Source organism: Sipha flava, unplaced genomic scaffold, assembly GCF_003268045.1.
Source record: "Sipha flava isolate LNK unplaced genomic scaffold, YSA_version1 71_pilon_pilon, whole genome shotgun sequence".
In the NCBI taxonomy this organism is placed as follows: Eukaryota; Metazoa; Arthropoda; class Insecta; order Hemiptera; family Aphididae; genus Sipha; species Sipha flava.
In genome coordinates, this window is record NW_020273611.1 from 1,545,826 (window position 1) to 1,572,493 (window position 26,668).

At 33.6% G+C, this 26,668-nt stretch overlaps 1 protein-coding gene across 1 annotated transcript; it reads left to right on the top strand.

The window, feature by feature from the left end:
- Positions 1-787: 787 nt before the first annotated feature.
- LOC112692171 (dynein heavy chain 2, axonemal-like) lies at positions 788-26,102 on the top strand. The gene is given in 49 exon segments (XM_025566742.1): positions 788-911; positions 1,008-1,250; positions 2,575-2,705; positions 3,011-3,285; positions 3,370-3,493; positions 3,585-3,736; positions 3,806-3,917; positions 3,988-4,144; positions 4,199-4,404; positions 4,488-4,608; positions 4,680-4,807; positions 4,910-5,129; positions 5,488-5,829; positions 5,946-6,418; positions 7,848-8,192; positions 8,585-8,702; positions 9,466-9,602; positions 11,617-11,772; positions 11,864-12,075; positions 12,530-12,718; positions 12,793-13,070; positions 14,240-14,569; positions 14,631-14,740; positions 15,339-15,454; positions 15,561-15,871; positions 15,939-16,207; positions 16,282-16,421; positions 16,618-16,762; positions 19,245-19,277; positions 19,348-19,493; positions 19,559-19,886; positions 19,954-20,118; positions 20,191-20,357; positions 20,425-20,596; positions 20,656-21,235; positions 21,316-21,743; positions 21,907-22,029; positions 22,031-22,274; positions 22,342-22,488; positions 22,549-22,855; positions 22,920-23,136; positions 23,198-23,389; positions 23,521-23,705; positions 24,636-24,975; positions 25,107-25,257; positions 25,324-25,478; positions 25,546-25,641; positions 25,740-25,887; positions 25,948-26,102. Coding segments are annotated over 49 exon segments (10,143 nt in total).
- The last annotated feature ends 566 nt before the right edge of the window (positions 26,103-26,668 follow it).

Genomic DNA, 26,668 nt, shown 5'->3' on the forward strand with positions numbered 1-26,668 from the left:
GCGCCGTCATCCGGACCGACGGCATTCTGAATCAGATCCTGCAACACTGTCACGATTGGATCGATCATTTTTCCGCGACCCTGCTGGCCGAGACGACCGGTATGATCGACGATTTTTACGAGTACATGATGACCAACAGTGCACGGTGAGCGTAGTGTAACACGGCAAACGTGCACGTGCAGTGGCGCCGGACTCGGAGTTCCGGTCTGGTCCATATTCCCGTAAATATTACTATTAGGTTACCATATTCCCGAGGTGGAGCAGGTGGTACCTCGGCGGATAAGTGTACGAGCGATAAGCGAATTTTTCCGATCGACTATGAATTATAGCTGTAGCCCGTTTAATGATTACCGGCCGAGACGTTCAAGTGCCTAAACGCTTATATGAACGTTAAGATTGATTAAACGATTTTGGAAACGGGTGAACTCTCGATCCCTTAAAAATATGTCCACATGTGGTGTGGGAAATGTTGAATCAAGTTGGAGGGTAAGTGGGTGTGCTTAGCCCGGGCGATGTTGGTTAACGAAAAATAAGAAAAAAAATAAATAAATAAACCATGGATCTACCCCGTGAATTTCTCCTACGCGAGGGCGGTGCGTTTTAACTAGCCCCGAGAATCAGATTTTCTAGATCTAGCACTGGGTGTGAGTCGTAGATTGTAAATCCGATGGCTGTGACCAGACCGTTAAACGTTATGCCCGGCGCCACCGGGTGCGTACATAAACAGGTAACTAATATCATCTGACTGTAACGGGCATCGCACCGCGTTTTTCGATCCGACAGCGCCATGACGCCACCCAAAACCCTGATCGAGATGGTCGAGTACAATCAGTTTCAGAAAAAACTCGTTTTAGAAAGCGCCGAAAAACACAAGCAGATCGATTTGATTTCGGACTACATCTTTGTTCTGAGTGAGATGGCAGCGTTGCGGTGCAGAACGACGTGTTCGACCGCCGCGCAGTAACATAATATTGCTGAACGGAAGACAAATTTCATTTTTTTTGCAGAGAAACACGGCATAAAAACCACGAAAGCGATGGACGATAGGTATGCCGGTCTTTGGGACTCGTGGAATTCGTACACGAACCTGTTGAACAAAGCGGAAATCATGTTGAAAGAAAAACATCTCGAATTCAAAGCCATGTTGCAGCTCCAACAGGAGGAGTTCAAAAAAGAAGTTCAACAATTTCGACAGATCTGGGAGGAATTCAAGCAAACCGAATCAAGAAACAAAGACTTAGTGTCGATCGGTACGTATAGAATCGGCGTACCGAAATTACGTCAAATAGTTCGTTTAACAACGTAGCCGCGAAACAGAACACTCCCTGTAGTCAATAATGTTAATGTTTTAATCGTGTTATTATTGAAACAATCGCTGCGTTAAGTATGTATGATTATTACAGGCATACACAATTTTAGATTAGGAGTAAAACGAGGAGTGAACTGGTTTTATCATAACGATTTTCTACCCTCTTGTCCGTGTACCCGATTTCAACTACAAGGATAGATCATTACCAAATAAAAAATTAAATATATGATATGGGTTCTAATTATTACTTGGAAGGAGATCATTTTTTTTTTTCTTTTGAACAGTTTTCCGAACAATTAACAAAAACTGACGAAAAGTTAAAATGTACAACAACATTTACAACATAGTGGTTTTCGAAAAAATTTAATTTTAGTATTAAATCATAACACAAAAAAATAATAACCGTGGACTTGATATTACTCTAAATTATTATATCACGATTTTCTATGTTTAATAAAATTTTAAAAAATGTATTTTTGAGTTATTTACATGAAATTGAAATTCTATTGTGGTCTTAAGTTTTTTCAAAAATGTCGAAAAATAATATTTGTTTTACAAAAAGTCTTGTAAGTTTAACACAAAGTTCCTCAAACAATTGCATGTAAGCTTCATTAAAAAAAAAAAAGATAAAAACGAAAATCATGAAAATTTATTATATTTTTGTTGTTAAAAATTCATGAAATCACTCATGTATTTAATTAAATCTTGAAAATTTGATACGATATTTTCATAAGATTTTCTTTCTAATTATAAATAAATGTACGGGAAAGTTACAAAATGATTTATAAACATTTTATAATAAAATATTAATGAAATCAGATTTTTCAACAAATTCCCATTTAATGATATTTTATTTATTATTTAGTAAAATAAGGTTCACTGTTTTGAGTTATTTGTTTGTTCTAATTATAGGTATTCTACATTTTCGAATTTTAAAAATTTAAGATCGTTTTTTTTTTCCAAATGCCAGAAACATAGTATTAGTTTTGATTAAATAAATTATAAACATTGAACAAAATTGATAAAATGAAAATATTAAGATTATTTAAATATGTAGCCTGATCTACCAGCATCTCACTCAAAATTTGTTTTTGAAAACAATGATATATGGATTTCATGTTTTAAGAAACCAATAAAGCTTTGAATCATCCTACAACCGTGGAGTTCACCATTCGGCCTGAGTTTCACACTTTGATTTTTTTAATTTTACTAGAAAAACGATAAATGTCAAGGACTATATACATTTTACTAAAATTTCGTTACAGATGCTTTAAATGGTGTACGTAAAATTGAACAGAAATATGAAAAAATGAAAGAGAGGGAAAATCAGTTAATAGCAGATCTTGAACTTTTGAAGTTAAAACATTTTCAACAACCGGACAAGGATATTATTGAAGTGAGAATAAGTATAACTTTAAGAACTTAAGATAAAATAAATCGAATTTGTTTTTGACGTATTTGCTACAACGATTTGTTTCTAAATGTTTTTTCGATTTTTTTAAAATAATTTTTATGAGTATAAAATCAATCCTTATATAATTCTCTGCATCAAATTATTGAATACCTATCTATATCTATAACTATACATCGATAAGCTACTAGTAATTTATTGTTCGCTGTTTAGAATTTCACTTACTAAACAATGTGTAAAATATTAAAAATAAAATTGTTTTTAGGATATTAAATTTTTCCAAAAAAATTTTTATGATTGTCTACGAATGGGATAGTATGTGGAGTAAATATAAGATAGACAACTTTTGGGAAATCAACATATCAGAAATGGAAGTTACTATTCAAAGTATTTTCAAGGAATTAAACAGCTCAATAAGATTGTTAAAAGATGAAAATTGGATAATTTTAAATGTCGCCAAGAACGACATTGAGAAATTTAGGCGTGTCTTACCGCTAATAAATGACTTAAGAAATACTGCAATGTACACACGTCATTGGGATGAAGTTCGAGAAGTAGTCAAAGTGTATGTATTATGACGTAGCGTTGTTTAAATTTTACTACATTTCAATGAGTATTATATTGTACACCTTCTACATTATTTGAACAGAAATTTCTCCGAAGCCGATCCCAACTTTACTTTGGAATATATAATGCAAATGCAAATGCAAAAATACGGAGATCAAATAAGTGAAATTTCAAAGAAAGCAACGATGGAATTAAATATAGAGAACGTAACTTTTATCTTTGCATTTTAGTTCAACAAAAAACAGTAATAATAATAATTAACTTGTACATAAACATTTGTGTTATTAACTCATGTAGACATTAAAATCAATTAAAGAAGTATGGAACGACATGAAATTAAATGTTGTGCTTCATGACTATAAAAAAATGTATTGCATAAAAGCGTCTGAAGATATAATAAGTACGCTAGAAGAACATTTGGTACAACTGTACTTTATGAAGGGCTCAAAGTATGATAATATAATTTTTGATGATTATTACTAGAGTCGAATAATAACAACCAAATTTATTGGTTATAGATATATTTCTATATTTTTAAAAGAAGTCGACTACTGGACAAAAGCACTTTCTCTTGTGACGGACGTATTGGAAATGACTCTTTCCGTCCAGAGACAATACGCTTATCAAGAAGTAAGTCATCCAAATTTACTCATTTAAACATGAAGATATTGTACCTTTTGTATTAATAAACATTCCTTAGAATATATTTAAAGGAGACGATGTTCGTAATCAAATTCCGAATGAACTTAAAATTTACAACAGAATAACAGTGGAGTGGGAAAATATTACGTCAGAAATGTTCAACGACAATAATGTATTTAGAGCGTGTCATTCAAAATGTATTATTTCGGTGACAAGTACTAAGAATATCGATTAATACATTTTTGTTGTAAATATTATAGCATTATTAGACAAATTAATAAAAATTAAGGAAGAACTGGAAGAGATTCAGAAGGCACTTGAATTGTACATGGAAACAAAGCGGAAAATATTTCCAAGATTTTATTTCATATCCAACGACGATTTATTAGACATACTGGCGAAAGCGAAGAATCCCGAGCATTTGCAGCCACATTTAAAAAAATGTTTTGACAACATCAACAAGATAAAAATCAATGTATGCAATCGTATTTTACGTAAACTACTACTATAGTACTATCAGTGTGTCATAATTTTTTTTTATATGATTTCACCGTCAAGAAAATCGAAAATACCGCAGACGGAATGTACTCCGCCGACGGAGAATACGTGGCGTGGTCAAGCTCGGTCTTTTGCAACATATTGGTCGAAGAATATTTCATTGAAATCGGTACTGCTCTACGTCTGTTCGGGACGAACTAACAATAATAACACGTGTTCTAACCGAACATAACTGATAATCGACTGTTATAGAGAATTTGATGCGAATTTCGCTGAAAGAGATATTCCATTACACGTTGGAGTCGCTGAGGAAGAACGCGAAATCTCGCGACAAATGGATATTGTTGTGGCCGGGACAACTTTGCATTACAGCGTCTCAGGTGCGTGACGGTTGTCATTGCAGAGCTCTGGCATGTTCCGCATTGCAGTCGCTATTACAAATATTATTATTATTTACACGTGACGCGTACGCGATGTTACAGATCGAATGGACGGCCAATTGTACAAAAGCGCTAGTCCAAGCCAAGAAAATTGGCACAAAAAAGCCGCTGAAGAGAATCCGCAAGAAACAGAGAAAGATTTTGATCAAGTTTTCCGACGCGCTTCGGGGCGACCTGGCGAAAATCGACCGGCTGAAGATTGTCGCATTGGTCACCATCGAAATACACGCCAGAGACGTGATCGACAAAATGTACAAATCCAGTAAGTTCAACATTAATTGTTGGCATGTAATCAACAGAAAATAAATGTTATCCAATCCTAGTGGTGGATGGTGGGCGCTTATGTTGTTGGGAAGTTGCGAATAGTCATAACTTTTATTTTAGACTCAAATATTATTTGTACTCCATATAGTTTACTAAAAAATTTTAGATAGGAATCGGTGTCCTAAGTTAAATCTCTGAAAAGGGTCCAACGATATTTTTCCGAATTAATGATAAAAACCGATATTTTTCAATACTTACACGGGGGAAGGATGTTAGAACAAAAGAGATCAGGGTAAACGCTGAATCGAAGGAAACGGTTTTACGAAACGTTTGGCTGGTCTTGCGCGTACGTATAGATTGCATGGACGAGTCCGATTTCGAGTGGATGTCGCAGTTACGTTTTTATTGGAACGATAAGTGGGAAACGATCACCATCAAGCAAACGAACACCGAACAGAGTTATGGTTACGAATATTTGGGCAACTCGGGACGACTGGTGATCACGCCGCTGACCGACAGATGTTACATCACGCTGACCACGGCGCTGCACTTGTTCCGGGGTGGCAGTCCAAAAGGTCCGGCGGGCACGGGTAAGACGGAAACCGTGAAAGACCTGGGTAAGAACCTGGCGTACTATGTGATCGTCATCAACTGTTCCGATGGGTTGGACTACAAGAGCATGGGCCGCATGTTTTCCGGTACGTCGCGCACGTTTTATCGCCAACAAAACCCAATTGTAACACGCGTGTTTGCCCCCGTTCCGTGGTGTCCCTTGCGTTCCTCGGGTGGCGCTGGCGACAACCGAACAACACAGGGCTCGCTCAACAGGGCGCTTGGGGCTGCTTCGACGAGTTCAACCGGATCAACATCGAGGTGCTGTCGGTCGTAGCGCAACAGATACTGTCCATATACACGGCCCTGGCGATCGGCTCGCATATGTTCATGTTCAACGGCGACAAGATCAATCTGGTGCCCACGTGTGGCATATTCATAACGATGAACCCCGGGTACGCGGGTAGAACGGAGCTGCCGGACAACCTCAAGTCGCTGTTCCGTGCCATATCCATGATGGTGCCGGACACCAAGCTGATCGCAGAAATAATGCTGTTCGGCGAGGGTTTCCGGGACACTAGGAACCTGGCCAACAAGGTGTACGTGCTGTTCGTGCTGTGCCGTCAGCAGCTCAGCAAACAAGATCACTACGAGTTTGGGCTCCGGGGCCTGGTCGCGCTGCTGAGGTACGCCGGCCAGTGCAGACGTCAGAATTCGAAAATGCCCGACAACGAGGTACCCACGCGTGCCAGCGTCGCTGAAATCGCTAAAACGAACGCGTTCGACGGGAATACGCTTTTCGCGCACACGTCGCAGTGTCGCCATATCGTCAGGCGCAGCTTCAGAGACTTGTGGGGGGGGGGGAAGTATTTTAAGTATTAACTGATTATGGTTATTTCTCCATATTAGTACTGAGATACAGAATCTGATCACAATTATGATACACACCTCATATAAATGTCGTAATATGGTGTTTTAGGCCAAATAAAATTGTTAGAAAGGTATCTAAATAAATAGTAAATATAGTAAATAATCGGGATTTCACAGTTGACATGGACAAAAATGTATAAACAAATTTAAATTTTTTAAAAGCCTGGGAGGACATAGCCCTAGTTCCCCTCCTCTTGAAGCCACGCTGTGTCGTCCGTAACCGCAGTTCTGCTAAGAATACTTTTCGAACCGGTTCGGAATACGTGTTCAAGTGCCTGCTTAGCGGTGTCTAGATTGTATTCAAAACACGTATTCGAACCCGTCGTTTTCAATATATTTGCACACACGAATATTAGTAATTTTTACAAGTATTCAAACTACTCAGGTACTTTTTTTTATTATGGCTTGTAAAATATGACTGTAGGTACAAGATAAAGACTAATCGAACCAGTGGTTTCGTGTGTCATGGCATGCGGGACCCACGGGAGCATTGGAAACGTATTATTGGGGGCGTATATTGATTCCGCCGGCTTCAGTTCATAAAATTCAACTCTCGATTCTGACGGCTTCTATTTTCGGTTTATTATATTTATAGAGGAAAATTAATAAATAAAAAATTGTAAAAATTGATTTACCTATTTTTTTAAAATATAAATAAATACAAATATACTTAAATGTCAAAAAAAAATTGTTTAGTATAATAATAATTATAATGTTACATTTTAATAATAACAAATTACTTTTGGTAATATTTAGAAACGAATTCCTTACATATGTAAACATTGAAATATTTTTATTATTCATCTATTGATTACATATATATGATTACATTATAAATTTTTTATAAAATTTTTATGAACAGAATTCGGTAGATTCAATAGCCGGGTGGAGTCAAAAGATAGTTTTTTTTTAAAAAAATAAATTAATAAATCCCTATGATTGGACGGTATCATTCTGTTATCTGCTTACTTGATGAATTCTTATTTATAAATTCTTACTAGTTAGAACCATTATAAATAAATAATATTTTAGGAACAAAATCTATCTACGAAAATATTGAAATACAACGCTTAAATAAAGAAAAAAAACCTACTTAATATTTTGGAATAAAATACGAAAATAAGTATCTTTAAGCATCTAAAATATATCTGTCGTAAACTATTTAAAAACATTTTGAATACCGAAAATATTATTTAATCGCAATCATTTGAATACTAAACAAAACTGTTTATAGGTGCTACTGTTAGCAATGCACAACATGAACTTAGCAAAGCTCACTGCAGATGATCTTCCGCTATTTATGGGCATCACGAAGGATTTGTTTCCTAAAATTGTTTTACCGGTGATCAAAAACGACGTACTCGTTAGCGCTATAAAACAGTGCATGTTGAATAAGAATCATCAACCGTCAGACTCCGCGATTGCCAAAATCGTCCAGTTGTACGAAACGAAAATTTCCAGGCATTCCGTTATGATACTAGGACAAACGGGAACAGCAAAAACTTCTAGTTGGAAAACGTTAAGGGAATCAATGATATTGTTAAAGAAAGAGAAAGTGGATGGCTTCGAAACCGTCATTGTAAGTTTAAGATTATTGTTATAAATGAAAGGTTGGTTAAGTTGAATAATATATTAACGAGGAGAGCAATATTCACGTACAACAATTATTATTAGAATTTGAGATAGTGGTATTTCAAGTTAATAATTCCCTTAGATAATTAGTGTTTTCTCGTGTTCCCGAAAACTTTAGTTACCACCATCGGTATAGCGTAATAAATAATTAATAGATCTACTGATGCATAGTAAAATTGTATTAATATACATATAATATTTATATATGAAAATTATATAATTGGCGTTTCACTAACATTATCATTTAACTGGTGTATAAAAAGACCAAGAGATTATATTTTTGAACTTTCAGATTTTATATTATATTCCATTTCATTAAAATTTTAAATATTATTACAGGTATATCCTTTGAACCCCAAAGCACTTACACTCGGTGAATTGTACGGTGAATATAATTTGAGTACTCAAGATTGGACGGACGGTGTATTGTCGTCTTTAATGCGTACAATTTGTTCAGGTAATCTAGTAATCGTAAATCATATCAAAATAACATTGAAAAATGATAAATAAAATATACAATGTCCAATTTGGTGTATAAGCAATGGCGTATTTTCGAAAGAGGTTTCCGGGTCTCGACTCTCCCTCCCCTAGAATAAAAAAAAGGTTCAAAGATCATAAATGACTAGTTACGAAGGTATAGAGTAAGAGAACATTAATTTATACTGTGTTGTTGTAATGATTGTATAAGAATAAATTTTTTGCATATGTGTTGTTATAGGTATTAATAATGTATGCTATTTCTTATAATATTATAAAATCACTTATTGTTTAGAAAAACGTTAACTCCTCCGCCAAAAATTTGAAAATACACCATTACACATAAATATTTAGAGATAATAACGTATTCATAAAAAAAAAAAAAAAAAAAACTATGACTCTGTAATAATCATATAAAATATACGAACAAATACCGTGATGTATTTGAATATATTTAATAAGAACGAACATCTGAGTAAATTTAAAATATTTGGCTTCGATTAAATTCAAAATTATGAAAACATAGAAATCAATAATTATTTCGTCAAAAATAACGTATATGAATATAATATTCGATAAAAACGTAAATCTGGGTAAATCAAAAACAATTTTTGTTTTTATTTTATCAAATAAAATAGTGTAAAAACTTGAAAATGATTTTATAATAAAAGTGACATGATTTATATGAACAAAAAGTTGAATATAATTTTTAATTGTTCCAACGGTTCCGAATGAACTGTTAGATATTGGAATCGAACAGAAATGGATAATATTCGATGGACCAGTCGATGCGATATGGATTGAGAACATGAATTCTGTGATGGATGACAACAAAGTATTAACGCTGATAAATAGTGAACGAATTACGATGCCCGAACAGGTAAGACGACATCTCAAATATAATCAATAGCGGAACTAGGGGGAAGAAGACCAGATTCATCACTGGCGTAAAATTTTAGAGGATGTAATTTCTGTAGTACATATTTAATTATTGACTACTGATTTGATATTTTTACTTTGTTACTGATAATGCGTTTATACTTAACTAGCTGAAGTACCCGTCATTGCCGAGTTTAAATATAAAAATCTATGTTACCTAGCAAGATTAAATTTTGTTTAATCTATTAAAATTTAAATTAATTAAGTTTGTTGAAACAATGCTTTATAAATATTAATTTAGTTTTTAAGATAATAATTATTATCATAACCCATCGGTTCTCAAAATGTGCGCCGCGATGTCTGTACAGGGGCTCCGCGCTGTCATAAAATACTATCTGGTCTAAAATTTTCCTTATGATTAGTCATGACTTGGAGAAGGCACCTTGAAAAAACCTTAGATAAAAAAGGCTGCAATGAAGCGAAAAAGTTTGGGAAATACTGTCATAACCTATTCTATAAGTTATAGTTTTTAGCAATCAGGTTTAAAATAAATGTTTTACTAATAGTTTTTCAAAATGTTATCTAAAAAATTTTTCCGTAGACAATATTCTTCGCTGATCTATTAGTAGGTGACGAAATCACCAAACTACTGGGTGAGTTTACGCGTGAGCGAGCTACGTAGAACTGCTCATGTGAAAATCAGTTTTCTCGCTAGTCTATTCCTGCAAATTTGAGTCTGTCCTTGAAACTTGTTTATAGTCATTGCAAAGCAGACTTTGAGAGAAAACTGTAATCGTTTAAATTCTAACGGAAGATCGTTCGGAATTAAAGGGATTCGTGGTATAAACACATTTTCTCCTTTCATCCAGTTAAAATTATGGCTTCCACTATATTGCGATGTCAAGCTTTGACTTTAAGCCTGGTACCATTGCACAGTTAAGATAGTTTCAAATTTCGCGATAACATAATAGGTGTGTTCACACGTAGAATAAGCTTATGATATGGCATACGCGGTGATTTCAATCAATTTAAAAATTCAACCGGATTATTAGTTGTATTAACTATATTGACCACCATATTTATCGAAGTAACATATACTTTATATACTTTATATACTGGTATATACTTTTTCTTTCCTTTCAAAAGACATCAGCAATGTAACATTGGTAGACACCGGTTGGTCATTTTTTGGAGTGAGTATAGCACGTTCACGCAACCATTCCATTATATTCCGCACTATTATTTTTGTATTTTTTAAATCTTCCATGAAATTACTTTGTTTTAATATATTACAAACGGAAGTGACCGATGTTATTAGATTGAGTGGTAGTTTGAAGATAACATGGGCAGTTCGACCACCCTTGAGCAGTGTAGCTGTGATTCCATAAGATGCTACAGCTATGGCAATGTTTCGAGTACTTTTAACTTTCGCTAAAATCAAATTGATTAAGAAATTTTAATTTTTTTTTTTTAATTTTTATACTTTCTAACCCTTTAACTTAACTTCCTTGGAGTTGAATTTTAAAAAATCTATTCTTAATGGATGTCTACATTGTGAAACAAAACTACTGACTATATTTCATTCTCATAGCTTCAGCGGTTTTGGCTAGGTGATTTTTCCCATATTTACAATTTTTTAACCCTTATAACGCTCATAGAGGTAGAATTTTAAAAACTCCTTTCTTAGTACACTCCTACATCATAATAGCTATCAGTATGCCAAATTCCAGCTCGATCCGTTTTATGGTTTGAGCTGTGCGTTGATTAAACAATCAATGAGCTCACTGTTTTATATATACAGATAAGTATGATTGTACGGTAATATAAGAAAACCAACTACAGGTATTTGATTTTTGGTCTATGATAAGGCGTAGTCTTAACATTTTCCCCGAGCGTAAAAATTCCTAGTTTATCCTATGAATTTAATAGAATATTAAGCAAAACCATTGTTTTACAATGAAATAATAATAGAGCACACGAGTATTATGGAATGTTAACGACTAATGTTCCATTAGGTGTCACTTCTTTTCGAAGTGGAAGACTTGGCCGTTGCCTCTCCGGCGACCGTTTCTAGGTGTGGTATCATTTACAATGATTATAAAGATTTCGGCTGGAGACTGTACGTGGACTCGTGGTTGAACGAATGTAAATTTGAACCGTACAGGGAAAACGTATGTCTGATCGAGAACTATAACTTGATTAGAAAACAATAATAGCAATGACCGCAATGCTCTCGTACTGTCATAATGTATGCTTTTATAGATCAGGACAAATTTTCAAAAATACCTGGACATTGTTCTTGAGTTCAAAAGGTTGAATTGTATCGAAACAATTCCATTACCGGAGTTAAGTGGCATCCAATCGTTGTGCAAGTTACTAGAATGTTTTACGTTCAGCGATTTGGCGGTCGAAGTTCCCGAAGGGTTGTATATAGAAAAGTACAATCAACTACTGAAACTGTGGTTCTTGTTTTGGTGAGAAAAAAATCAAAGTAGCACCTCGTAAACCTACTGACCCGTCCCGTACATGCGCGCCCGCAGGGGAGGGCCAAAAGGACCGTAGCCCTTACTGGAAATTTTCGTTTCAAAACTATTGTTAATTTAATACCACGCGTATTAATTACAACATAATTTTATTGAGATCCGTTTATGAATTTTAATAAAATGTATTATATTTTTAGATCACCTAAAATGTATGATTTTGAACGTATTTATTTGTTTACAATGTTTACATATGACTGCATATCGCTTAAAACTATAAATTCTCCCGAGTACCGATCTCTATAGTATTTGATTTTGTTCTCATCTATTTTTAGATACACATTGTTTTGGCCCTTACAATTTTAATCTTGGGCTGGGTGGGATTTTATCCAGCGGGCGCGTATAGTCCCGTGTCGACGAGTGCAAAATCGAAACAATCGTTTTGTAGCATGGTTTGGTCTGTCTGTGCGGTGGTAAACGAGCATGGCCGTAAAAAGATCGACCACTTCCTGAGGAGCAAACTGAACGAGTACCCGATCGGCGATTCGGTTTACCATTACTACGTGGATCCGGTCGCGGGATATTTCCGTCATTGGGACCTGTTCCTGCGGGACGAGAACTGGACGTACAAATCGGAGTACGGACCCTTCGCGCGTGACAAAAAGTGCACATTTCGCGCAGACTGTAAACGCTATCGTTTGGGTTTTCTAGTTTACCGTTCTTCAAAATAATCGTGCCCACCGTCGACACGGTCCGTTATAACTACCTGGTGGGAGCGTTGATGAGCAGGGAACAGCCGGTGCTGCTGGTCGGTCCGGTCGGCACGGGTAAGACGTCCACGGTGCAAAAAGTATTGGATGCGTTCGATAAGAACAAATTCCTGATCCTCACGATCAACATGTCCGCGCAGACCACGGTGCACAACGTCCAAGAGACACTCGACGGACGGTTAGAAAAGCGGACGAAGGACTTGTACATGCCGCTCGCGAGTAAGCCCCTTTCAAAGACTAACAGACCCTATCGTTGGTCACCTAACGTGGTCGAAACGCACGTGTGAACGAAGTACCGTCCTAATCCCGAAAACGGTACTAACGCAACACCAACACGGGTGCGTACATTTTGGGTGTTTGGGCTAGTTTGCGAAAACCGTAGGGATTGTTGAACGTAATTGAAAAGAACCGCAGTCGTGTTATAAATCGTGTAAAACGGGTTGTACACAAATCAAATAGTTGTTTTCGAGAAGTGATCGAACACGAAATTCTGGACTAAAAGTTTTAAACAATAACGTTGGATCGTGGTCGGAACTTTTTTTTTTATTCACGTTATCGATAGTAGCAAAAATAATTATCGTTAATTTTTTAACCTAACGTTGAGGGAACTTGACGGGTCCGAGTGGAGTAAGATACCTCTACCGACGTTCTTCTGCTGAGCGTCATTACTTTAGGCGAATGACCCGAAATTCACCTGAGTGGAGCACATATCACTTGGGCGAGAAACTAACCAATCCCTTAGGCGAATATAAATTGTTGAATAATAGAGAATTAACAAAAATTATTCAATAATGTCGTACTACTAATGGGGCTGAATCATTTTACGGTAATTATGACTCACCATTTTTTCATCCGCATCCTAATATTTATCAAGTAAATCATATTTAGAAAGAAATTCAAATAGAAACCTTATTAAAAATGAATTCTATCAAAAACAAAAAATCACTATATTACGTAATAATTCTAAAGGAAAACAAAAATATACATTGAAATTATGGAAAGAATATTAAATCAAAAAATTAACAACAATTGATTACATTAAATTAATGAGGGTATGAGATACATTAGTAATAAAAAAACGCAGTTAATAAATGTGATAAATTATACGACAATATAATACATTCTTGATCATATCAAATATATTCAATTGAAAGTTCTTTGAAAACGGGAAAGAAAACGCATTAGTCCATATAAGTTTCATAAAAGTTCTTCCAAATTACATAAACCTCAAATTCGTTGGTCCAAACGAAATTTGGCCGGTCGTTAGGAAATCGCCCCGTGTGAAACGTTCGTGCCCATTTCGGGTGCGCACGGTTCAATCCAATCACAACCGTCCTCTACTCGGATCGCGTTCGAGCGCCAGCGATTGTACCGTTTCGGTTTTTCAGACAAAACAATGATCACGTTCTTGGACGACCTTAACATGCCGGAGAAAGAGGTTTACGGAGCTCAGCCGCCGCTGGAGCTGATCCGGCAGTGGATAGACTATGGTTACTGGTACGACCGCAGCAATCGGATGCTGAAGAACGTCAAGAACATGGTGCTGATCGGTGCCATGGGCCCGCCGGGTGGCGGCAGGAACACCGTTAGCAACCGGTTGACCAGCTGCTTCAGCGTGATCAACCTGACATTCCCGGAGGAATCGCAAATATCGTACATCTTCAACTCGATGTTGAACCAGCACATGAAACCGTTCGAGGAGTACATGCGCAACATGAGTAACGGTCGAAAAAAAACGCGAAGCACGTTCGAAAACACTAACGCGAATCTCATCCGCAGGGTTCGGGTTGACCGAGATGACGATCGCGCTATACAAAGCCGTGGTGGCCAACCTGCTGCCGACACCGGCGAAAATGCACTACTTGTTCAACTTGAGGGACATATCCAAAGTGCGTAGCGCAACGTTCGTCGCGGACGTGTTTTGATCGCATACAGTGGGCACGTGCGCGGGGGAAGTGGGTGTGTTCGACTGATTTGAGATCGAACGCGATCCGTTCTAAAACATTCGGTAAAACGTAATAGAATACGAAACGCGGTGTTCCGTTATGAAGAAAGTGAATTTTTTTCTAAACTTCCGTGCGAAAACTTACTGCGATGATACAACAGCTTTACCGTAAAAGTAAAAATCACAAATTAATTTAACTGCTCGAAAAAAAACATGCGAGGTTCGAAGAAAACTTATTCGTTGGGTCTAATACACTGCAACATTAAACATAAACTGTCTATTTAATTACTTGAACGCTACAGTTTATTATATACACGTTTCGTTAGGGCAGGGTTCAGAAGTGTTGTAGACATGTTTGAAATACAGGTTCGTGTGCGCCTATATAAAGTTATACACCGTTTACGCTACGAAACTGTATATATAAATCATATTTAACGCGTTTATTGTTGATGACCAAAAACTGTGTCTATAAACGGAACTTAAATAATATATTTGGTGTACTTGCAATAAGTGCAATGATGCATCGTGTTTCTTGTCGACAGGTATTTCAAGGCCTGTTGCGTAGCAGTGTCGGTAGCCAAAAAAACATTGAATCGATGTTGCGGCTGTGGTGCAACGAAGTGTTCCGCGTATTTAACGACAAGTTGATCGACGAAAAGTACGTAAAACGTTTAAAAAAAAAAATGTATATGCGCGTTTTCCGCGAGAAAAAACGCAGTTAATACGTGGTCGTTACTAACATACCGCCGCGGTCTACTTCGCAGGGATCAGGAATGGTTCATGGATCAGGTAAACGTGTTGCTAGGAAAGCATTACGAAGAAACGTATCGAAACCTGTGTCCATCGTCCCGTACTCTGATGTTTTGCGATTTCTTGAACAACCAGTCGGTGTACGAGGAGGTCACCGACGAGAATTATCTTCGTCAGTTCATCTACGACAGCTTAGACGAATACAATTCCAACACGGGCGTGGTGCCACTAAGCCTCGTGCTGTTCAAGGACGCGATCAACCACGTTTGCCGTATCAACAGAGTGATATCGCAACCGAGGGGCTACATACTGCTGGTCGGCATAGGTAATGTTTTAGTGTCGGCTATCGATTAATAGTTACACGATCCTTACACGTCATCGTTCGCCCGCAGGAGGATCGGGTCGATCTTCACTCGCGAGGGTTGCAAACTGGCTGTGCGGCTACAACATGTTCACGATTGAACTGACTAAAACGTACGGCGTGAATGATTTCAAAGAGGACTTGAAACGTCTGTACTACGACACGGGAGTGCGAGATCTACAGACGTCGTTTTTGTTCAGTGACACACAGATCGCAAACGAGATTTTTCTGGAGATAATTAACAACATACTGAGCACAGGTGAAGTGTCCAAGTTGTACAAAGAAGAAGATTTCGAAGAAGTAATGATTATTGATTGCAACTTCCGATCGTTAAAAATTACGAATACATAACATGTATGCATTGCACTTCACAGATCAAAGACGCGTTGTCGGCCATCGCTAAAAAAGAAGGTGTTCCAGAAGCGACCGATGCCATGTATTCGTTTTTCTTGGATCGGGTCCGGGGTAATCTGCACGTTATTATTTGTCTCAGTCCGATCGGAAACAAATTTCGGTTAGTTAGAATTACATTTATTCATTATAGTGTCATTAATTCGTTAATGTGTGAAACGTTTTTAGCATGCTGATTAATAATATTTTGCTAATATTTTAAATGTAGTCGAATAATACAAATGAATAATTATAAATATGAAAGTAAATAATTATTATTTCGAAATTCTGTGTCCAATTTTATTTATTCTAAAATTTAGCATGCGGTTGCGACAATATCCCTCACTGATAAATTGTACAACAGTAGATTGGTTTTTGGATTGGCCAAAAGAAGCCTTACTTGAAGTGGCTTTTCGATCTCTCAGCACATTAGAAATATTGGAAACTATAACTGGTAACCCAAGAGTAAGTTCAAAATATTAAGTCATACGTTTTATGAAATAACATTAAATAGAAAAAAACATTTAAGTTCGATTAAAATTAATCTGTTCGAGGGAATATAAAACGTAATGTGTACCTATGCATAAAGGGCTATAACGAAGGGGAATATTAAAATCTCACACAAAGCAAAGCAGGTAAAAGTTATCGAAATTTTGTTTAGAAATAAATATTTCTAATCTAGTCCGTCTGTAATCGTCTGTAACCAATTTAATGTCAACGTGGTTTCTCACGTACATCATTGTTCTACACACTTTTATTTATTAATTTATAGAAATTATTTTCAAAATTATTTCGAGCTTTTGTTCTGAGATTTGTGTTCAAATTGATAAAAGATTTTAACCAAGGAGAATGATCAAACTCTAAGACTTTATGAAATTTTTTTATTTTCACACCATTTCAAATGTATTCTTGCAGAGTTATATAATGGAATACGTGTTTTTTCTTGTCGTATAAATTTAAGGTTGACTTAAGTAGTTTTAAATCGTCGATTTAATTTTCTGGAGCTGAAGGGAAATCTGAATATTTATCGTGGAGTTCTTTAGGATCAGCTAAATCGACTTAAAAAATATAACCCTTGGGTAAATTCATATTAATATGTGTTACATCTACCTCTGTATTAACCCACTTAAATCCTCTAGAAGGTAAGCATTTACTCATTGCCCACCCATAAAGATTATTTGCGTCTAAATATTGTAAATATATGTTAAATATTATGTTTAATGGTTGAAAAACCAGATAATTATAAAATAAACAAACTTTGCGATAACTTAGCAATAAATTACGTTGAAGAAAATAGTATTTTTCCACGTAGTATTTGGGCAAATGCTAGTTCTTGTAAGTCTTACTACAAATTCTTATGAATGGTTTTACTCAGAATTCAACTAAAATTTATTGTCATCATCCTAACATAAAATTAAAATTATAGAGTTCTTAAAAATGCTTCAAACAAATACATATGTTAAAATAAGATCATCAGATAGAGTAAGAGACCTCAACAAATAAGCAGAATAAACAGCATTATATTAGCAACAAAATATTAGAATACAACTTACAACAAATAACACATTATGATTATGTTAAAAGTTTGAGTTTTCGTAATAAGTCAAATCAAATTTAATTTATATGATTATCATTATCATTATAATTATATATATATATTACTATCATATTAAATACGTATAATATGTGGATAACGATATATTATTATATAAAGACAAGATTCAATTAAAAATCGAATTAAATTTTTTTTTAAAAAAATAAAAAACTAATTTTAATCATGTCAACCATATTATTAGTCGTAAGTTTGAATAAGGTGGGAGGGAATTTCGTATTTGTAATATTTTTTAATCTAATGGTAAGTTACGTAGCAGTATACTTTTTTCGTGTAGGAACTTGACATTCACCTGTAATGAAAACTATGTGTTTTATGTAACATTATATTATAGATATTAAAAGAAATAAGTAAAAAGTAGTAAAACGTATTATTTATTATACCTGGTTATCAATTAACTAATGATTTAAATGCATTCATTATATTAAAACAACAGTTTTTATAATATACTAGTTGACCCTACAACGTTGTTTTGTCATATAAATTAATTCTAGAGAATATTTTGCTAGAAAAAAATAACGATATTAATATAAGTGTGTAAAGATGTGGTATACAAGTGGAAGAGGTATGGAGTGCTGTAAATGGTGACGGAGTATAAAAATAAAAAAACATCAAACATTTATTTTTTTTAATAATTTTTTAAAGTTAATCCTTTAAAATTATATATATCGTTAGTTATGATAATATTAGTAAAAAACAATATCTATCCCTTAATGTAACAGAGTGTACAATACTTTTTGCTATCCCGTCTTTCACTAACACAAACTGTATGTTTTTAGAGCACGCCACGTATAAAATTATATGTATGAAAAATATGATTTTGATTGAATCGCAAGTATCGAAATCGTTCGATCTCTATCTTTACATACATGTTGACCATGAATCATCAACCGATATGCATAATTATCCTTCGAACTAACATTCTTATTTGTTTTGATACCTGTTGCGGGATCTTGTTATTTAATATTTATGTAATACCCATCATTTAATATCAAAAATAAAATTAATAGTTTTTAATAGTTTTTTAATATTTCCATTTAATAATTGATTTTCAATTGCGTAGTTATCGACCGGGTTGAAAATTATTAAATTAAATTACAATTTATTAAACAATAGCAATTTTCCAAAATTGTTTTTCGTAAAAACCTTCTCCTAGCAATTACGAACAATTAAAAATAAAATTGAGCCAAGTCGGTCCAGCTGTTCTCAATTGATAAAATGTTATACATTTTTGGATCCATTTTTAAATATATATAACCATTCAGTGGTTATACATTAAGCTATTAATAGTTAATAATTAAATTTCATTAAATATATTCAATTTATATTTTTCAGGTATACGAAGTCGATTCAGATATTCGAACAGAAGTAAATTAGTATTTAACATAATTTAAAAGATTTCATTATTAATTTTTATTTTTTTTTTTCATTTTGATAGAAAGAGTTAAAACTTAGTATAGCAAATTTATTCTCCATAATTCATCACTCAGTAGCTAATTATTCTAATATAATGTTATTAGAACTAAAACGCTATAATTATGTTACACCTACAAATTATTTAGAATTAGTGTCAGGATACAAAGAGTAAGTTTATAACATTTTTTTAAATTTTTTTTTACCATATAATTATATTGTGTTACTTCGAATAGGTCATTGCGTTTAAAACGCATCGAAGTTGCAAGTATAGCGAATAAATTAAGGAATGGTTTATTCAAAATCGATAGCACGAGTAAAAAAGTGGCTGGGATGACTATAGAATTAGAAAAAGCCACAGAAACGGTTACAAAATATACCACAGAATGTGATGAATTTCTAGACATTATAACAGAACAAACTTCAATAGCTGATAAAAAAAAAAAAGAAGTTGACGAGCAAAGTATTACGATTAAACATGAAGAAATCGAAAGTCAAGAGTTGTATAGTATAGCGATAGCCGATTTAGAAAAGGCGATGCCTGCGCTAGAAGAAGCTATGGAGGTAATAATAGTATTCAATATCAAAATGAATACTAAATTATTTCAAAATATCATACATATTATAATAGGCGTTGAATGCACTCAATAAAAAAGATCTTGCTGAAGTAAAATCATTTTCAACACCTCCAGCTAGAGTAAAATTGGTGCTAGAAGCTTTGATGATATTAAAACAATCCGAACCTTCTTGGACAGAAGCCAAAAAACAGCTAGGTGATCCGAATTTTCTATCACAAGTAAGTTTTTATGAAATAAAATACCAAATTTAATTGATGAGTACGAAAAACATTAATTATATAATTATTTAGTTGAAAGAATTCGATAAAGATCATGTACCTTCAAAAGTTCTAAAAAAAATCGGTACATACACGAGAAATCCAGAATTTGAACCAGAAAAAGTGGGTGCTCAATCGATAGCTGCAAAATCTCTCGCTCAGTGGGTCATTGCAATTGAGAAATATGCTATTATTTTTAAGTAATTTTTTGTTAGCAGTTTCTGTTTCATTTAAAGTTATACGGTAAAAAATAAAATACTTTTTTAGGGTTGTAGCTCCTAAAAAACAGTCTGCCGATGCAGCATTAGCCTCTCTAAGAAGCAAACAGTTGGCATTATCTAACGCACAAAATACATTACGTGAGCTACAAGAACTTCTAATAAAATTGGAAAATGATTTCGACAAAAAAATGAAAGAAAAAGAGCAGTTGGTCAAAAAAGTAAAAACGTACAGATATAAATAAAAATGTAGAAATTAACAAAAGCGATTTCTTTGTAGGCAGAAGATTTGAAAAGAAATCTTGAAAGAGCAGCTTCATTAATAGAAGGACTATCCGGAGAAAAAATTAGATGGACTGCAACTGTAAAACAATTAGACATTAACTTTGACTACTTGCCAGGGGACTGTTTACTTGGTATAGCATTCGTATCATACATGGGACCGTTTGTATTCAAATATAGAGATATACTTTTGAAGTTATGGATTCAGTCAGTAAAAGATATGAAAATTCCAAGTGATCCAAGATTTGAAATCAAGACTTTCTTATCGGACCCAGCCATCATAAGAAACTGGAATATTCATGGTTTACCCAATGATGATTTAAGTACTGAAAATGGAATAATTATCAGTCGAGGATCGCGATGGTCATTAATCATAGACCCACAATGTCAAGCTTTGAAATGGATAAAGAAAATGGAAGCCAATAATAGATTACAACTCATTGATTTTTGCTTGCCTAATTATATGAAAATATTAGAAAATGCATTAAATTTAGGGTACCCGACGTTGTTACAAATAACCTCAGAAAATATTGATCCAGCAATAATGCCAGTTTTATCAAAATCCATTGTAAAAGAAGGTAAGTATCTGATAAAATTATTTTTTATTTTTTATATTTACACAATTTTGATATTTTTTTTTTAACCTATGGTATTTAAGGAAATCAACTTTACATTAAAATGGGTGACAAGCTATTGCCATATAATGATAATTTTAGATTTTTCATAACAACCAAAATAAGAAACCCATATTACCCACCTGAAATTTTCACAAGAGCAGCAGTAATTAATTTTGCGATTAAAGAAGAAGGACTCGAAGACCAACTTTTAGATGTGGTGATCACAATGGAAAAACCCGAACTGAAAATACTTAAAGATAATTTAATAATTAATATTGCTAATGGTAAAAAGACTTTAGTTGAATTGGAAGATGAACTTTTAAGACTTTTAAATGAGATTGAAGGATCCTTATTAGAAAACGAAGAACTTTACAATACTTTAGGGTCTTCAAAAGTTACATCGGCAAATATCAATGAACAACTTGAAAGCTCATTAATAACTCAAGCTGAAATCGATTATGCTCGAGAGGTATAGTCAAAATAATATATTTGAAGTTATTCAAATTATGTCTAAATCCAAAAAATATCACAAGCTAATATAACTCATAAGAAAAAAAAATTATAGAAATTACAAAAATATTTAGTTGGAAATGATGCATATGAAAACTAATTCAAATATTTGATTTTTACAGGGTTATAGACCTTGTGCTAAAAGAGCGTCAATATTATTCTTCGTTCTCAATGAACTCAGTCAAATCGATCCAATGTATCAATTTTCGTTAGATTCGTACATGGACCTATTTCAGAATTCAATTAGAAAAAAGCGAAAAACATGAAAAACTAGACCTACGATTGGAATACTTAAATTATTATCACACATATGCAGTTTATCAGAATACTTGCCGTGGACTATTTGAAGTTCATAAATTATTATTTTCGTTTCAAATATGCATTAGTTTATTGTTGGCTGAAGATCTACTGTCTACGAGAGAAATTGAGTTTCTTTTCAAGGGCGGAATAGTACTAAATAAAGTAGAACAGACTGAGAACCCATGCAAATGTACATTCACGAGCTTCTATTAAAATGAAAAAAAAATAATTTATTTTTATTTTTATTTTTAATAAAGCTTGGTTACCACCTTCCAATTGGGATAACATTACAGAACTAGATAAACTGTCAGGGTTTTTAGGAATTGAAAAATCATTTGAACAATTTCCTCGAGAGTGGAGAGAATGGTATATGTCTCCGTATCCCGAAACGTTAAGTCTCGTTGGTAAATATCTCTATTTATTATTCCGGATTGATTAAACCCTATAGCATTCATTTTTAACAGGGAAATGGAACGATAATATGAACGAATTTCAGAAGTTGTTATTTGTGAGAAGCCTTAGATTAGATAGACTATCGTTCGCGATCTCAAACTTTATTGCAAATAAACTTAGTACAAGGTTTATAGAACCTCCCGTTTTGGATGTGAGAAACGCTTTTGAGGATTCAAGTAATAAGACTCCGTTGATATTCTTGTTGTCACCTGGAGTAGACCCGACCAACATGTTACTTGGTTTAGCTGCGAATTTCAGTAGATCTACTAATTTACAATCTCTGTCTCTGGGTCAAGGTCAAGCACCTATTGCAACCAAGTAATGAATTCGAAGATAAATGAGCGATTGTCTTAATAAATGTTTTAATAAACATTTTTTCTAGATTAATTGAATATGGGCAAACGTATGGAAATTGGGTATTTCTCGCTAACTGTCATCTTTCTTTATCGTGGATGCCGCAGTTGGATAAAATAGTCGAACTTATGCAAGACGGTGGATCTCACCCGAACTTCCGGCTGTGGTTAAGTTCAAATCCGAACCCTGATTTCCCCATCGCCATTTTACAGAGCGCTATAAAAATGACAACCGAACCACCAAAAGTAAAATATAACATTTTACGGCAACAATAATATATTAAACAAAATAGATTATTTTAATCAGGGGTTGAAAGCAAATATGAAACGTTTGTACAACAATATAACCGATGTTCAATATTCCAAGTGCGTTTCACATGAAAAATATTCTAAGTTATTGTTCTCGTTATGTTTTTTCCACTCGATATTAATCGAAAGAAAGAAATTTCAAAATCTTGGGTGGAACATCATTTACAGTTTTAACGATTCAGATTTCGTGGTAAATGATTTATGATTATTATTTTTTCTTTAAATGTTCTAGGTACCTATACCGGATATGTAATTTTATAGTTCAAGTAAAGTGCTTGATAAAATTCATAATAGTTAAAATTGTTTTTCTAATTTCTTTAGGTATCGGAAAATCTATTATCCATATATTTGGATACGTACGCAAACACTCCATGGGATGCTTTAAAATATTTAATTGCTGGAATTTGTTATGGAGGTCAGGTTACAGACGATTGGGACAGAAGGCTCTTAGATACATACATAAATCAATATTTTAATGAAAATGCAATCAAAACGCCCTATTACAGGTATAAACTTATCGTAAATACAGCTACAGAACATAACGAATAGTTTAATAAAATTTATGTTACAAAAATATGAACCTCTCGGCCAATGTTTGTTGATCACGTAATTTATTGTTACACTTTTATATTTACAGAATTATTTTATTTTGATTTTTGTAATATTTAGACCCGAAAAACTATAAATTTATTTATTTATCTGTGTTAAAATAAAATTTAATTATTATTGTAAATTAAACATAAATATATATCAACTAATATTACGTACCATAATATGGTATTAAAATATAAATATATTACTTATATCACTTGAGGTATTTTTATATTTGTAAATAATATTGTAAGAATCATCTATTATAAGTATTATCAGTATGCAAATAAATCATAATTATTTTCAAATTTTACTAAGCAAACTATAAGTACAACTTAGTATTCTATTTTTTTTTTTTTTAATTTTATATTGGCACCAATAATTATAATATTGATGGCCTGTAATGCCTGTAATGCTTATGATAATTTGAGATTTTATCAAGGCCTAGATACTCGTAATAGTTAAACATGTTTCTAAATTATTAATTATATATTGTCAATTATATAAATAATTAATTATTCTATATTTTTGATTATTTTCCTTTATATTATTTAAATGTTATTTTACATGATTTTTCTACTACGATTGTAAATTAATTAAAACTAAAATGTATCAATTATGAGTATTGTATTTCTTGTCTTTAGGGCGTATTTAAATAAATAAAAAACTGAAAATCAAATGTATTAATAAATATATTAGTAGACTTAAATATACGTTTTAAAGCTATTTTTTTTACAATGTGAAAAATGGCCAAGGCTCGCTAGGCCTTTAATCTTTATTTAAAATTGAACACTGGGTAAATATCAATATAAATGATAAATAAATAATTTCTATAATTTACGCAGATTATCTTCGTTGATGAAATATTATATACCGCAAGATTTAGATCTCGAATCACAGATACACTACATAGACACATTACCGAATGTGGATGACCCTGAAGTATTTGGGCAACATTCTAATGCTGAAATGGCTTCTCTGATGGAAGCGAATCGCATGGTTTGTGAAACTCTCTTAGTATTACAAGGACAATCGTCAGCAGTGGCCGAAGAAAACAAAGAAGAAAAAGTTTCAGTTTTGTGCTCCAAAATATTGAAAAAAATTCCTGACCTAATAGATTATGATACTACCGTAAAGAACATTGGACTTAAAAAAGGTCCATTAAATGTGGTACTTTTACAAGAGGTAATAATCATATTAGTACTATAAACCACTGTAGATGATGTTTGTTAAATATTTAAATACAGTAAATTGGATATTTACTCTGTTAATACCACAAAACCATTAATACAAATATTACTTGACTCTGTATCTAGATAATCCGTTATAATTTTTTATTGAAAGAAATAAAAAATTCATTAGTCGGCCTAGAAAAAGGAATAAAGGGATTAGTCATCATGTCATCCGACCTCGAAGAAATATTTCAATGTGTATATGAAGGTAGAGTGCCCGGTCAATGGCTAAAAGGTACGAATGACATCAACTATTTTGTTGTTTTATGTTTTTAATTAAAAAAAAAATAAAAAATTACAGCTTACCCTTCACTAATGAACTTGGGCTCTTGGACTCAAAACTTAATAGAAAGAATTAAACACTTTAAAGTATGGGCAGATAAAGTTCATCCGCCAGTTTTATTTTGGTTAGGCGCTTACACGTATCCGACTAGTTTTCTAACAGCAGTTTTACAGGCAATTATTTGTACAATACAATTTATAAAAATTCACAATTTAAATACTTTTCTAAAAATGGATTTAGGTTCATTCACGTAATTCGTCCGTACCAATTGATTTACTTAACTGGGATTTCTCACCGATGACTATTCCCGAAATGGATATAGTCATGCCTCCACAAGTAATTATTATCAATAATAATAATAATAATAATAATAAGCCAATACAATTTGTTGCACAATTTTAATTCAATATCATGAAAATGTTCAATTCGCCCAGGAAGGAGTATACGTGCGAAGTTTATACTTGGAAGGAGCCAATTGGAACTTTGAAAAATCATGTATTTGTGAACCAGAACCTTTGAAGTTTATTGCTCAGTTACCAGTTATACAATTCAAACCCGTATTAACCGCGTCGAAGAAAAGAGGTACGACGTAGATCGAAGACATGTTTTTACATTGTAATCTACGAATGTAACGTTTTTCAGGCTACTATCAATGTCCAGTATATTATTACCCACAAAGGTGCGGAACACAAGGAAGGGATGCTTTTGTAGTTGTAATGAACCTCGATAGTGGCTCGGAAACGCCAGATTATTGGGTGAAAAAGGCAACTGCTGTACTACTTAATCTATCATTTTGAATAAATTAGTGCACGAAAAGAGTGTATTATATTCATCGGCGAAAATTGTACAACACCCTTTAACAAGTAACAAATGTGGGTAACGCATTTTTTTTCTCAACAACTATTTCAACACTAGGCGATGGAGCATTTGTATGGGACATTGTTTACCGCTTTAAGATAATTATTTACCAAGTGGCCGTTGGAATAAATCAACCTCGGACGTAGGTGCAACGTTATAACACCGTGTTTACACTCGTGCACTTTCCGTTTCAATTTTCAACTCGACTTGAGTTTCTACACTCGATTCCGCTTACATCTAATGCGTGTGTTTATTGAATGCAATAGACCAGTGGTTCCAAACCTTTTTTATTCCATCCCTCCCTTGTACATTTTCAAAACTCTCATGCCTTCTTCCTTTAAATTAGAAATAAGATCACCTTTTTTTTAGTAAGTCGTACAATGGAAATTTCGCAAAATAACTATATATATATTATACAAATAATAACATTTTACGTATGCACGTATTGACGATCATAAAAGATAGGCTCAACTGACATGTAAATGTTAAGTCATGATTGGCAATA